Genomic DNA, 15,282 nt, shown 5'->3' on the forward strand with positions numbered 1-15,282 from the left:
GAGCACTAGGATGGATAACTACCCCCATGCCAGCTCTGCCATAGGCATATAACAAGTGCAACTAATGCTGTCTCCATACTATAACTTGGCTGGAAACCCAGTTGAAATGGGTCCAGACAGTTTGTCTTCTCCAGGACACTCTGGAGCTGAAGCTCAACTGCGTTCTCAGCAAACTTCCCCAGAAAAGGAAGGTTGGAGGCTGGATGAAAAGTGTCCAGAATCATGGCCCAGCAATGGCTTCTTGAGGAGGAGGCACACCATTGCCTCCTTCAGGGCCAAGGGAACAACACTCCCTTAAAGAAGCTGATACCACCACATGGACCTAGGTACATGGACCTGGTGGCCTTGACCACTGGGAGGGATTCAAATCTAATGAATAGGTGATTGAGCCACAGTCTGAAGAACCCTGTCTACTTCCTTAGGAGTCACAGCCTCACTCCAGATAACCCCTACAAGACTCCTCCTTAGGCACTGTACAACTGAGCAGATCTGGCAACTTCATCTGCCATAAAAAAGAATAATCCACACAGTGGCCCAGTAGATGTCCCTTCTGGGTAGTTATCGACAGATGCAATGAGAAATAGTGTCATTTCGCCACCCTTATCACAATGTTGTCATCCCAAATATGGGCACTTGTCTGTGTTCAGTCAGACTTGCTTTTCATCTACCTCCAGTGCTGTTCCAGGCATCTCTTCTGGCGTTTCATTTCCTGGAGCTTCTCAAAAAACTAAGGTGCAGCCTGGAACTGGCATACAGAAACAGTCCATGTAGGAGCACTCTGGTCCAGAGCCCCAACTCCCTGCCCATTCCAAGTAGTGACTAAGGTCTCAGCTGAACTGCAAACTAGATCCTCAGGGAAAATTCCAAGCACCTTCTGGAACCCATCCAGATCCATAGATGCCTGCGATGGGCCAATCTAATAGGCCTTATGCCCCTGCATGGGGGGTGGGGTGGCCCTAGAAGCTGAAAAGTGATCTGACCGTGACAGTGGACTGATGGTAAATGAAATAGTAACAAGAAGGGGTAGCAAATATTTACGATGAAGGATTTTAATTGGAGGAATTTTGTGGATGGGTGAGCAGATATTGTTTTAGCATAAAAGTTTGTGAATTACATTTAGGAATTGAATTTATGTACCATGGTTGATGACACTACAGAATTAAGTGGTCAGGAGATTCACTGCAATCTCTTTGTTTTTAAGGCTACACCTGAACGCCTCATTATGCACTTAATAGAAGAACACTCTATTGTGGATCCAACCTACATTGAAGACTTTTTATTAACATTCAGAACATTTTTGTCAAGCCCTCTGGAAGTTGGGGACAAACTCTTAGAGTGGTTTCAGGTCGACAGTCTCAGGGACAAGGTTGGTTCCTAAATTGGAGATTACTGGTTAGGTTTTTCTTATTGTCATATGTTGGAAATAAATGTTAACTTTGCTGATGAAAACTTGAATTTTTTGCTGCATGTTGTCAGATATGTTTTACCTTTTCTGCAGTATGACTGAGAGATTAAATCATTAAACAAGATTCATAAAATGTATAACAGTAACAAATTCTGTGCAATTATTCATGCTATGCTATCAGTGAGTAGTACCCCAAATTAAGCTCATTCTGATTGTTCTTAATTTTAATAAACATACTTCCTTCTAAATAACTTTCACCAAAGAAGATTTGGGGTTGTTTTAAAAATGTGTAAAATCAAAGTGGGCATATTTTAAAAAACAAGCAAATGAACAATAAAGCACTTGGCTGGTAGGATTTCCTTCTGATCTCTACCCCCTATAATAGGCTTTGCTATTCCTCATTCACTGAGACAGAAAAAAAGTAGTCTTCACTCCCCCACTTCCTTCAGATGGACACAACTCTATATGTACAAAAAGTATTTTAAAAGTTTACCAGTTGGAAAGTTAATTTCAATTACTGGTTTACTTCCGAAATTATGAAGACATAAATAATGCTGATTATATATACAAAGTTACTGCAACTCAAAACATTGAGTAATATTTTACATGGCTGAGTATTTCCTGCTATAGATTGATAAAGTAACTCGGAAATGGCCATTATAGATGGATTTGGGCTGTAATTTATAGCCAGACTGAAGACTGTGTTCTTGCTTTGCTAGCCTTTGAACTAATTATCAGCATTCCAGTAATTTGGAAGTGTTGGATCCTTAAAAAATCTGAAAGTGGCAAGAAAAAATCCACAAAATATTAAGTTTTAGTTTTTCTCAAAAGTTTTTTTGCAAAAGTTTTTATAGGCTACAATCCACCCTTAAGTGGCATGCCTTGGGCACACATTCTAAAAAGCAGTGGGGCTGGAACAAAAATTTTGTTTTTTTAATTTCAATCAATAATATTTATTTAAAATTATTATATTCCAGTCATGTATTTAATCCTTTCTCTGAATATCACAAATTATAATTTTGAAATTTTCTCAGGGCTGCTCTCAAATCTTGGAGATTGCATGGATCCTTGGGGCTCAGAAGGTTGTACTGTACTAATGATGACTTTTTCTCTTTTTTAAATTTGTAATTAGCAACTTTGATAAACTCATAAAATGAAAAGATAAATAGTTTAAGCATTGATTTATCTAGACAATAGCAGTAGAAATGTATTGAAACGGCAACTTATATTTGTTCTTAGGTTACTCGAGTTGTACTGCTATGGGTGAATAACCATTTTAATGATTTTGAAGGAGATCCAGCCATGACAAGATTTTTGGAAGAATTTGAAAAAAATTTGGAAAATGCGGTAAGACCCAATATAAACTTTTATATATTTATATATTTTTAATATATATATAATATATTTCTGTAAAAAAACAACCCTGATCTGTTCAAAACATTTTTAGAGGGGTGTTGTATAGGTCATTCATGTTTGTATTTTGTATGTCATTCAGGAGAGTATGTATTTTAAGCCAGTATTGTTGGACCTTTCTTTGACATGACACAGTTCTAGCAAATAACCCAGCATCAAAGTCAGGAGGATAGTCTTGTGCAGTCTGAATATTACACTGAATAATTTGAGTGTTCTTCATTGTGGTCTCTGATTCATAATGTGGCATTTTATGCATGGAGAAAGCTTCATTTGGATTTTTTTTTAGAGCTGACAGATTTTTGGTGGGAATCCTGCAGTCCATGTATACCACAGCATGGCTAGACAGGGCTCCACTGTCCTCCTCAGTGTTTCTTCAACTGGTCATTTGCTCATTTGTTAACTTTGCTGGTTGAAAGATCTTTCCAGTCTTTCAATATATATAGAACTGCTTAGTTCCAAAGAGACTAGCATTTGTTCTTGGTGTTCCAAGGACCATGTAGGGGTTTTAGTGTCTTCCCCCAGCATTTTTCTAAATGAATAGCAACCATTATTAGTCTATGTTATGAGCCAACTAAGCGGCAGTACCCACTTGATATCTTGAGATCAGTCCACAAGAATTATGCAAGGCAGCTACCTGGGCTCAGTCTTCTATTTTTATTCACTATTTTTGGACCTTCAATCCCAAAGAGATGCAGGCTTTGGAACAGCTTTTTCTCATTGGTGTAATAAGCTAGATATTTACTCATAAATGTGAATCACAAAGACCTTGATGAATGGGAACTGCTTATTAACTGAGGTTCTTCAAGTGAATTCACACTCCCCACCCCCACCTGCTTGGTGTCAAAATTGCTTCTAAGGAATTTTGTCACTCTTAGAAACTGACAGGAATAATAAAAATTGTGCCTAATCATGGTTGATATCCATGGCACACAGGACTCCTGCCAAAAATCGAGAAGGCTTTGAACGTGGTGCTGTGCAGGTTTTAAACTCATATTTGTTAATTCACAAATTTCCAATCCGAGAAATTCAGTTATAGGGGAGTAATAATGGTTACATAAGTCTACCCCCCCTCCCCCAAATAATGTAGATTTTCATGTTGTTGTAGATGCAGAATATTCATGTGTTTGTCTGACCATTTACAGAAAATGAAAGGACATCTCAGGTTATTAAACATTGCATGTGCCGCAAAGGCAAAATGGAGACAAGTCACCTTGCAAAAGCCTTCCAGAGATTCACCACTTTTCTTCAGTCTTCTTGGAGGGAGCGAAAAAGGTTTTGGTATTTTTGTAGAGTCAGTGGAATCAGGAAGCAAAGCAGCAGAAGCTGGGCTTAAACGTGGTGATCAGGTGAGATTAAACTTTAACAGTTATATTTTTTATCTGTTTTGTTTAAGTGACACACAGATAGGCAAACACATTCAGCTGAATGTACTGGTCACCAAGATATTTTCTATTGGTTTGGTTCAGATGCCCCAGCAAACAAATTACCTTGTTTTCCTTCCATCCACAACTAGAAATCTTTGTTAAACTGTGGCTTTTGTTTCTTGGGTAAAGCCAAACTATGGCTGGATAAAAGCATTAGAAATGGTGATCTCTTTCTTGTGTACTGAGAAAAAAATAAGGGAAGAACTAAATCCGAGGATGTTTATGATGAATAAAATGGAATTTCATAATGGAATTTCAAGCTCAGCCTGAGCCAATAATAAAGTTATTTTTTCCATCAAAATGATTCAGTTTTTTAAAAAATCATCAATTAGATGTTTAAAAAGTATAAATTGTGGAAAACATACCCTACTTGTAAGTTGTTATAATCATCACATGGAAATGAAATTTCTGAAAGACAGACATAAATCAGAATAAGAAAAGAACTTGATTGTAACTTCTTGTTTTGTAAAAACATTGGTTTTCTAAGTACTGAAGTATTTGAGAAGCATGGTTTCTTACAGGCTTATCTTGTTTGTGTTATTTTACAGGTAATGGAAGTAAATGGGCAAAACTTTGAGAACATTACATTTTCAAAAGCTACTGAAATCTTGAAAAACAATACTCATCTTTCCATCACTGTAAAAACAAATATTTTTGGTGAGTATCTGTTAGCGACATTGGCCAAGATCCTAAGGCCTGTCTCTAAAGCTCTCAGACAGACAGACAGAAACTTTATTTCAGTCATTGACCAATAAAATAAAGCTGTATTGTAGCTCTGAATGCAGTTAATTTTTTAAAAACATCCTTCCTTTGAAGAAAGGGACTGGATTTTTAAACAGTAAAGTGGGCTGAGCTTTCTTATCTAGTAAAATGGGTAAAACAGATGAATAGCATAACAGTTAAGACTGCAAGATATAAACAGCCTAATTCACAGGATTGCTGTAATGAGGACATTTGTTCTTTTTTAAGATGGACCTGCATAATTTGAGCATGATTAACATCCAGAGTTACTTCCAGATATTTTCAGTTCAGTTCAAAGATAGCTTTTCGCTTATGTGCTCCATCGGAGATGTGCAGTCTGTACCCTTGAGTATTCCTGCATCATTCCCTACAGCACTCTTAGGGTAGATGGGGCTAAAGCATCGTGGGAGGGAGTTTAAGGTGTGAGGCTTAAGACATCTATTTCACTTCTTCAACCTTCCTCTTCAAAATCATGAATTCTCTCATGGGTATGTGCGTTACGGAGTAACCTCCTTTAAAATAGCACCTTAAAAATTTTGATCCATCTAATTTAGTTTAGTATAACATCATTAGCCATAACTTCTGGGACAGCTGGATGCTTAATTATTTTGAAATAGATGGGTGGTCACCAGCTGGAAAAATTTGAATAGTGCTGTGCTGCACGTCTCAAATTGGCACTAGTCTACAGCAAAACTTCTATAGAGAGAGTTTGATAAGTTTTACTAGTGTTCTGTTTGACTTTCTGAATTTTAATTATCTTCTTTGACACTAAATACATTTTTTAAAAAAAGCAGTATGTTCTAATGAAAGAATATATTTTCAACATTTTTTACAGTATTCAAAGAGCTACTTAGTAGGATAGGACAGGAGAAGAATGGAGTTCCACATATTCCCAAAATAGCAGAAAAGAAAAATAATCGTTACTCCATCCCAGATATTCCTGGAGATGTGGAACAGATGTTTCCACGTGAGAAAGGAAACAAGAAAATCAAAGCAAACACTGTGTCTGGAGGAAGAAACAGAATCAAGAAAATTTTAGACAAGACACGATTCAGCATCTTGCCTCCAAAACTATTCAGGTATAATAAAATATTAGAATATTTTTTAAGGGAACTGAAAATGTTTTGAGGTGTGGAAAAAATGAGTGCTACTCGTGATCCAACTTTGAACAATCTCTTTTCCAGTCATTGCTTTTACTTAGTTCTTGAAATTTTTAAAGAAAATCCCTGCTTATCAAACTTTTCAGTTCTAGTGCTAATAAAAATTAGAATGTTCATGCTAAAGGAGCCATCTTCACTGTTCTAAGCAAGCTAGGATAATATTTATACAAGGACAAAATGTCTGGCTTTAGAAGCTGTATTAAAAGTTAGCTTCTTGCTAGCATCTTGTTAGCATTCAGAGGAAGGTTTATCAATTCATTGTTGATAGAAAAGGAATTTGCTCCCTATTTCAGGTTACAGGTAATCCTCAGTTAACGATGGTAATTGGGACTGAAATTTCTGTCACTGAGCAATGTGGTCATAAAGCACGATGTCACATGACCATGCCGCTTAGTGACAGCAGTTCTGGCAGTCCCTGGTTACCATCATTAAGTGAGGATTGTGCGGATCATTAAGCAAGGACCTCACATGATTGTGACTTCCAACTTCCTGCCAGCTTCCCCATTGACTTTGCTTGTGGGAAGCTGGCAGAGAAGGTCACAAATTGTAGTCACGTGACAGTGGGGCACTGGGATGGTCAGAAATTCGGGCCCATTACTGAGCGCCTGGATCACAATCATGTGACCGCAGGGGTGCTGCGCTGGCCGGAACTTCGAGGACCAGTTGTAACTACCACTTGTTCAGCGCTGTTGCAAGTTCTAATGGTTGCTGAATGAGTGGTCGTTAAACAAGGACCACCTGTATCATAGTATTTTATACCAATACCAGGAAAGCCAAGTAGCATAAATTTTGCTACTTAATCCAAAGTTCCGTAAATAATTTATTTCTTCATTTATGTCAGCAATATGGGTGTTCCTATACAAGGAATATTTCCATCTCTGTCTCTGATTTCCAGGCTTTTAGTACTTCTAAATACCTTTGGGGTTCCTCCATCACTTAATTTATGTCCTTATTAAAATAATTTCTTTTCTGGATCATGTATATTGACAGTTTTCTAATATTCTCTTACAGTGATGGCAGTGTAAGCCAGTCACAAGATGACAGTATTGTGGGGACAAGACAGTGCAGGCACAGTTTGGCAATTATGCCTATTCCAGGCACACTTTCATCCAGCAGTCCTGATCTCTTACAACCCACAACTAGCATGCTGGATTTTTCAAATCCTTCAGGTGAAATAAGTCTCTTTTTTTGTGATACTTGTCCTACTAAAGTTCTTCTTTTATTGAACCCCCCCCCTCAGTTGTTAATTGTTGTTTGTAAATCAGTATTATGAGTTCATTATTGGCAGTTCATTTATTTTGCCAAAGTTGTAACCCGTGTAATGGACTCTGGGCAGTGCAATCAAGTCAGTTGCAAAACAGAAGAATGAAAGTAGAAGTACAACCTAAACAGTTAAAGTAATACCATTAAAAGCCATTAATAAACATAATAGATAACCTTAAAACCAGCTACTCTAATCTAGGGGCCAAATTCACAGTAGAAGAAAATTGCTTTAGCTTGTTTATGAAATATCAGCAGGGTTGGGGCCACCTGTACCTTCAGGGCAAGGATATTCCATGAAATAGGGGGCATTATTAAGAATGCCTGATATTCATATGTCATTATTCTTGCAAGGAGGGGGGAGCTGCAACAAGCCCTCTCTTGATCACAGGATTGGATGGGTTCAATTCTGGCAGGGTATTTTTTGACATGTCCTGAAGTTGCTCCATAAAGGGCTTTCAAGGTAATATCAGCACTTGGAATTGGGTGCAGAAGCCTACTGACAGCCAGCACAGCAACTTCAAAATAGGGGTTATACCAGTCTGTCAGGGTTGTCCGCTGTATTTTGTAACAGTTGTAGATTCCAGATCATCTTCTAAGGCAGGCCCACATAGAGCATGTTACAGTAATTCAACTAAATAGTCATCAACATGGGCTACTGTTGCCAGGACATTCTGTTCCAAGTAGGATTGCAATTGATAGAGTAGCTAGAGCTAAAGTTTCCCCCGGGCATGGTTTCCTGCTGCTTCAGCAAGATCCAAAAGAACCCTGAGGTCACAAACTAATTTGGGGTGTGCGTGACTCTATCAAAAGTAACTACCAGAGTCAATATTACTAAGTTGCCCAGATGTCTATTGATGGCTGGCAGCTCTGACCTAGTGGGACTTAAGCTGAGTTTGTTTTGCCATATCCAATTCAGGATTTTAGTGGCATCACTGGCTTGGCCCAGGATGGCACTGTATAAATGGATGTCATCAATATATTGATGATATCTCACCCCAAACTACTCCCCTAGCAGTTTCATATATAAGTTCAACATACTTGGTATAATCTTTGTGGCTTTGATCCATCGTTGTAAATCTGGACAAGCCATAGCTACATAATCTTTTCCAGCATGTTTAGAAATGTCAGTACTCTGTACTTAAGTAATAACAAGAATAAAATACACTGAGATTTAAACAGAATTTATGTTTAAATTTATGAATTTAGTAGGAAAAATGAATTGTACATATATAATTACTAATATCTTTAATTTACAGGTTGTACCAAAACCCAGACCCCATAGGCCAATCACAATGTGTTTTATTAATATGTTTTTCAGAAAAAATATTACTGTATTTAGGAATGTTCAACAGTTATGCATCAAAAAAATAAAGTGCGTAGAAGAAAATGACAACCAATTTGAACATTTAATGTAATTTACATAATCAGTTGTTTATGGGACTGACTTTTGGTGCACTCTGTACTTAATTTGTAGAATCTGAAAAATATGATATTATGTGTCCGCTGGTACCTGTAACAAACTAAATTATGTAAAATGTTTTGTTAAAAGCAAGTACATTATATCACAAAATGCCTAATCTGGAAAGGAAGAACCTGTGGGCTGCTAGATGGTGCTGGTCAACCATGCCTTATCATTCATTATTGAAAGTTCTGCTTCCCCAGTATCAGAGGGCTACAGGTTTCCTGCTCATGCTATACAGCAGTGTTTCTTAAAGTGTGGTCTTAGGACCACTGGAGGTCCCACAAGAGCCTGTCAGCAGTCTGCAACATCAAAATTATTTGCCAGCCTACGTTGAAAATTAATACAATATTAACATCCCATCAAATAATTGTGAGAAGTGGTAGTGGCAGCAAATGCATCAGTTTTAATTTTTAATACAGTAAATATCAGTAAACATAACCCATGGAAACTAAAGCTCTTTTGGGATCCTCCATTAGTTTTTAAAAGTAGGAAGGGGTCCTGAGAGAAAAAAGTTTAAGAAACACTGCTATACAGCATGGCAAGGGGGAGGCACTTTTCCTAAAACAGACAAATGAACCAGTCAATTTAATTCGTAATTATTAGTTTATAACAAGCCACATGGCGTTAGATAATTTCTGCTCTAGAGGCTATTCAATAATTTTACTTTAATAAAGGTCTGCAAGCTTGTGAGCTCCCATCTAAATTCATTCCCAAATATATATCAGTTTGTTCTTGTCTCATTATGTCTGATTTAAACTCTTTTCATATTGATTCCTGGCAAATTTATTGTGTGTGTGTGTGTGTGTGTGTGAGAGAGAGAGAGAGAGAGGGAGGGAAGGAGGAGGGATCCACTTCTAAAAAAGGCTTAGGGTATTGTTTGTGTTTCTGTATATTGTTTAGATTTTTACCTTTAAATATCATTACAGCACCATTTATGGCATGGGTTTATGCATGCATAAGAGCCAGTTTGGTGTAGTGGTTAAGGCACCAGGCTAGAAACCAGGAGACTGAGTTGTAGTCCTGCCTTGGGTATGAAGCCAGCTGGGTGACCTTGGGCCAGTCGCGCTCTCTCAGCCCTTGGCAGGAGGCAATGGCAAACCACTCTTGAAATTTTGCCAAGAAAACTTCAGGGATTAGTCCAGGCAGTTGCCAGGAGCCAACACTGACTCAAAGGCACGCACAAACACTATGTGTGCATTATAATTTATGTAACAAGTTTTAACTTACACATTGACCAAATGGATTACAGTTGTCCTTGTTGTATTTATCTAATATATATACTCACACACACACGCTTAGATTTTTAATACAAGGAATTATGTAAATGTGTTTATTCATGGCATAACATCTAGATTCTGACTTTCCCCCCTTTTTTCATTCTGCAGCAGTTGGCTTTTACTGTAAGTATCCCAATCAGTGACAATGTGATGGGTGGGGTATTTTTTAAAATGTGAATATTTTAATATTAGTATATTAAAGGCTTCACAGACTATTTAAGATGGTAGAGTTCAATGTTGCTCTGTGTGTGTGCGTGTGTGTTTTTTAAAGCTACCATGTCAGGAAAAGAGATTTTTAGTCTACCCTTCTAAGTAATTGTTTTCCTGTATGTAGGGAAATTGTTTTATACGAATAGAGATTATGAATATGATTCTCTTTTCTTCCCAATCTGCAACTGAAAGAATACAGTGAGATAGTTTTCAGCCTTGTGTTTTCTCGGCATAATTGAATCAGGTTCTGAGATAGAGTTATGCCTGGCTCTTGTGTTTCATTCTGTAAAGGTTGTTTTATAAATCCAGTCTTTTGCTGTGTTTGTGTATGCATATATGTTCAGGATAGACATATTAGAAGAAAATAAATATAATTCCATTTAAATTATATACCATTGCCCTCTCTTGGTTGGATTTTCCAAACCAGACGGTGTATCATGTAACAATGCTGTTTAACAAAGAATGAATTACCCATAAGGAAAAAGCAATCAATACACTATACCTGAATTTTAGTAAGCTTTATTGATTTATGAGATACTTATTTCTTCTCATAATCCACATCAGGTCAACAATTAACAGTTCTTTCCTTGGTAGCATTATAAAGCAAAGCATCAGATAAACAGCAACCTAGTTGATAGCCATTAAGAGGATCAAAACATCCAAAATAGTTATAGGCTTTTTAAAGTCTTTTTAAAAGGGCTTAAATCTCAGAGAAATGACATACAACGTAAGGTCCAGGTGCTTTATCCAAGAACAAAATAATAAATATATGTTTATGGAAAATATCATTTTATTGCAAGTTAATTTTATATAAATGCCAAAAAAGAAATAGGTAAAATTAAAAATAGAAAAAATACTTTATCCACTGAAGGGAAATAACATGTTAACTCTTTTGTTTTAAACTCAGACATTCCTGATCAGGTTATAAGAGTCTTCAAAGCTGATCAACAGAGTTGTTACATTATCATCAGCAAAGACACTACAGCAAAAGAAGTTGTAAGCCACGCAGTACATGAATTCAATTTGACAGGAACCCCAGAGACCTATTCTCTGTGCGAAGTTTCTGTGAGCACTGAAGGAGTCATCAAACAGAGAAGACTTCCCGACCAGTTCTCAAAGCTAGCAGACCGAATTCAGCTCAATGGGAGGTAAATATTTCATTTTATAATTGAGATAGAGAAGAAAGAATACTGAAAAGAGTTAACATTTCTTACTGTGAACAGATTTTATTGCCTTTGATATGATACATAATTGCCAGATTGTTAAATTAGAAAAGTAAAAATATAGTGTTGCATAAATAGATATTTCATAATTAAAATATAAATAACTCGCAACATAGAACTATAAACAATCACAATAACAGTAAAATAGCAGCTGCAAAATACTACATTACAGATAAACATATTGACCTAACCTAGCCTTTACCCTAAGATTACATTAATGCCCTCCAAAAAGGAACATGGTTTCTGGGAAAATGAAAAGTCTACTTTAAAAACAATTCCCAGAGCATAGATGTAGCTGTGGAAAAGTAGTGCAGATAGCAGATGTTTTTGTGGAAGGTCAACCATATTTTATATCAGTAATTTATATAAATGCCTCGTGATGAAAAGTAATGGTGCAAAAATAATTCAATAGAACCAAGGGTTTGGGGTGAAATCGAACCTCTCCATTTGTATTAATGAACTTTTCTCCTATCCTTTCCTTCATTCCACAAATCTGCTTCTAACCTCCACAATGATTTTGAAGGGTTGCAGAGGGCAGCTGGGTAAAAAGGGAATATGTTGTCTTTGATAAATGCAGTTCCTTCAGTGGAAAAACTGTATCAGTTTCCCTTTTGTAAATTAGTATCTTTATTACATGGGACTAGAATTCTGCAAAGTTGTTAACTCTGTATTAAATTATACATGCTTCTTTCACTGTGCTTTTAGGTATTATTTGAAAAATAATATGGAAACAGAGACTCTGTGCTCAGATGAAGATGCTCAAGAATTGCTGAGAGAGAGCCAAATCTCACTTTTACAGCTGAGTACTATTGAAGTAGCTACTCAGCTCTCAATGAGAGACTTTGAATTGTTTCGAAACATTGAGCCTACTGAGTATATTGATGATTTATATAAGCTTGAGTCTAAAACAGGAAATACTAACCTGAAACAATTTGAGGACGTTATTAATCAAGAGACGTTTTGGGTCGCTACAGAAATTCTATCTGAAGCAAATCAGCTGAAAAGGATGAAGATTGTAAAACACTTCATAAAAATTGCTCTCCATTGCAGAGAATGCAAGAATTTCAACTCTATGTTTGCTGTTATTAGGTTGGTTATTTTGTTTTATTTTTCAGAGTAGCATAACACTGAAATATAAGTGGAGTACTTTTGAGATTTGAAGATTGTAGACTTTGTCTAAGAAACTGAAAAGTTATTGACAAACATAAGATGAACTTGTTAGCTTAATACATATTTATTAGTGAAGTTTTAGATTTTTTAAAAATGTAGCTGTAGATACTTAGATGTATGGAGTAGAAATATGTACATCCATTTGCAGGCCCATAACGGTTTTTGTTTGATTTTTCCTTCTCAAACAGTAATAGTCCCAGCAGGTGGCAGTACTGAGCCAACCTTGGCTGACCTTGAAAAGCAGAGTTGGCTGGTTAGTACTTCAGTGGGAGATCACCAGGAAATACAGGTAGTCCTCAGGTTACGACCACTTGTTCAGTGACTGTTCAAAGTTACAATGGTGCTGAACGAGTGGTACTTACAACTGGTTCTCAAAGTTCCAGCTGTCACAACACCCCTGCAGTCATGTGATCATGATTCGGGTGCTTGGCAACCAGCTTGCACTTATGACGGTTGCAGTGTCCCATGGTCACGTGATTGTCATTTGTGACCTTCCCTGCTGACTTCCCCCAAGCAAAGTCAATGAGAAGGTCGCAAGTCACTCCCATAAGTTGCTCCTGCTGCTTTTTCTCCTGAGGAGCCCTGTAGTGTTCACCCACCTTCAGCACACCTCCAGCTGCTTGCACTCTGTAGCACGCCTGCCTGCAGCACCCCCCAGCACACCTGCAGCCCCTGTCAGCCTCCCTGTGCTCCATGGCGCCCGCCCGCAGCCCCTGCCGATCCATGGCCTCTGCCGACCTGCCTATGCTCCATAGTCCCTGCCTGCAGCCCCGTTGGCCAACCTGTGCCCTGTTGACCTGGCTGCACTCCTTAGTGCCTGTCTGTGGCACCTACATACCCCCATGTGCTCCTTGCCTGGGACTCCTGCCTCTTAACGACCCGTGTGGTCCTGGGGTTACGACGGCAACCGGGAATGCCAGGATTCCATTGCTAAACAATGCAGTCACATGACATTGCACTTTATGACCGTATCACTTAGCGATGGAAATTCCAGTCCGAACTGCCATTGTAACCCGAGGACTACCTGTATGGGTTTGTGGGCTAGACTGGGAAACTGGGGGAAAAAAATCCCAGAACATCTTCCACACTGTTGCCAAAAAAATGGACATGACCATGTAATCATGAGAAGTTGAGCTTGACTCGAAAGAGTGTTAACGTTTTCAAATCAGACCTACTTAGTTTTTGTTTTGGTAGAAATCATTTATAGATAAATAGTGCCAATGTTTTAATATGATTAGGTATTCCAGAGATTACAAGCCATAGCTTTGTACACTATTCTCCCTGTCATCTTCCTTTGGGACACAAATTCTCACCACTGTTTTTAATTATAAGGTATACATTGGCAAGAGAGCAAGTTTGGTGTAGAGGTTAAGGTATCAGGCTAGAAACCAGAATACCATGAGTTCTAGTCCTGCCTGAGGCACAAAGCCAGCTGGGTGACCTTGGGCCAGTTGCTCCTTCTCAGCCCTAGGAAGCAGGCAATGGCAAACCACTTCCAGAAAAACCTTGCCAAGAAAACTGCAGGGACTTGGCCAGGCAGTCACCAGGAGTCAAGACTGACTTGAAGACACAAAATAATAATATCTTGGCAGGAGTTTTTATCTCAGTTAAGGCTAACCAGAGTTTCCTTAATCCAAGATAACTTTAGCTGTGGTTTATCACCTCCAGTGTAACATTAACTGCAGCCGGAGGTGGAAATCTGTACTCTACTACAGTTATGTAAGGAGAAAGGAGAATGGTTGTTATATTGTGCTGGTGCTACACCACATTTCAGTTGCTATACAATATCTAAGCAAATGCTGATGTGCAAGAAGTCATTTCCTAAAAGCCCAGAGGGATTCCTGTAAGTAGTTTTCTAGGAAATACTCTTCCCTAAGAATTGTGGGGAGAAATTGCTGGCTTTCCAATGCAAACGTATTTGGAGCATGTACGCTTTTGTTAAAAATTTGCTGTTTTAAAGGTATACGTTTTTTTGAAAAAGTATGTGAGTCTTTAATACTTAAAATACTAACTATTGAATAATTTCTTGCAGTGGACTTAATCTGGCACCAGTGGCTCGACTCAGAGGTACATGGGAAAAGTTACCAAGCAAATATGAAAAACACCTTAGAGATCTTCAGGATCTATTTGATCCATCTAGGAACATGGCAAAGTATCGCAACATCCTTAGTAGCCAGAGCATGCAGCCTCCAATTATTCCATTATTTCCAGTTGTCAAGAAAGACATTACATTTCTACACGAAGGCAAGTCTGGACACACAAAAAAAGATAAAATGTATTGAGCTTTATAGTACTAAACTGATATTTAAAAATAACATTCTAAAACTAGAATGTATTCAGTATTTTTATTTTAAAGCCCAATGGCCCACCAAAAATGAATTTCTACCTCTCCACTACAGGTAGAGGACTACCATAACCTATGGAAAATAATAATAATAATAGTAGTTATAATAATAATAGTTATAATAATAATAATATTATTATTATTATTATTTGTTATTTTAAACTCTCAACGACTGGATGGCTCACAACAA

At 37.7% G+C, this 15,282-nt stretch overlaps 1 protein-coding gene across 6 annotated transcripts in view; it reads left to right on the forward strand.

The window, feature by feature from the left end:
* Positions 1 to 15,282, forward strand: part of RAPGEF6 (Rap guanine nucleotide exchange factor 6) — a 163,861-nt gene that overhangs the window by 117,408 nt on the left and 31,171 nt on the right. For 3 of the 6 annotated variants that reach the window (XM_025168498.2, XM_088133741.1, XM_088133740.1), the window contains 10 exons: positions 1,202 to 1,366; positions 2,645 to 2,752; positions 3,961 to 4,164; positions 4,791 to 4,899; positions 5,819 to 6,062; positions 7,155 to 7,312; positions 10,254 to 10,268; positions 11,263 to 11,503; positions 12,284 to 12,667; positions 14,781 to 14,992. In XM_025168498.2, the coding sequence (XP_025024266.1) occupies positions 1,202 to 1,366; positions 2,645 to 2,752; positions 3,961 to 4,164; positions 4,791 to 4,899; positions 5,819 to 6,062; positions 7,155 to 7,312; positions 10,254 to 10,268; positions 11,263 to 11,503; positions 12,284 to 12,667; positions 14,781 to 14,992 (1,840 nt within the window). The remainder of the gene's footprint in view (positions 1 to 1,201; positions 1,367 to 2,644; positions 2,753 to 3,960; positions 4,165 to 4,790; positions 4,900 to 5,818; positions 6,063 to 7,154; positions 7,313 to 10,253; positions 10,269 to 11,262; positions 11,504 to 12,283; positions 12,668 to 14,780; positions 14,993 to 15,282) is intronic. The other 3 variants (XM_007420950.3, XM_025168510.2, XM_007420951.3) reach the window with 1 other exon arrangement.

This window comes from Python bivittatus, unplaced genomic scaffold (assembly GCF_059951505.1).
Source record: "Python bivittatus isolate LINGU-HERP-01145 unplaced genomic scaffold, Pbiv_v1 ctg000080_np1212, whole genome shotgun sequence".
In the NCBI taxonomy this organism is placed as follows: Eukaryota; Metazoa; Chordata; class Lepidosauria; order Squamata; family Pythonidae; genus Python; species Python bivittatus.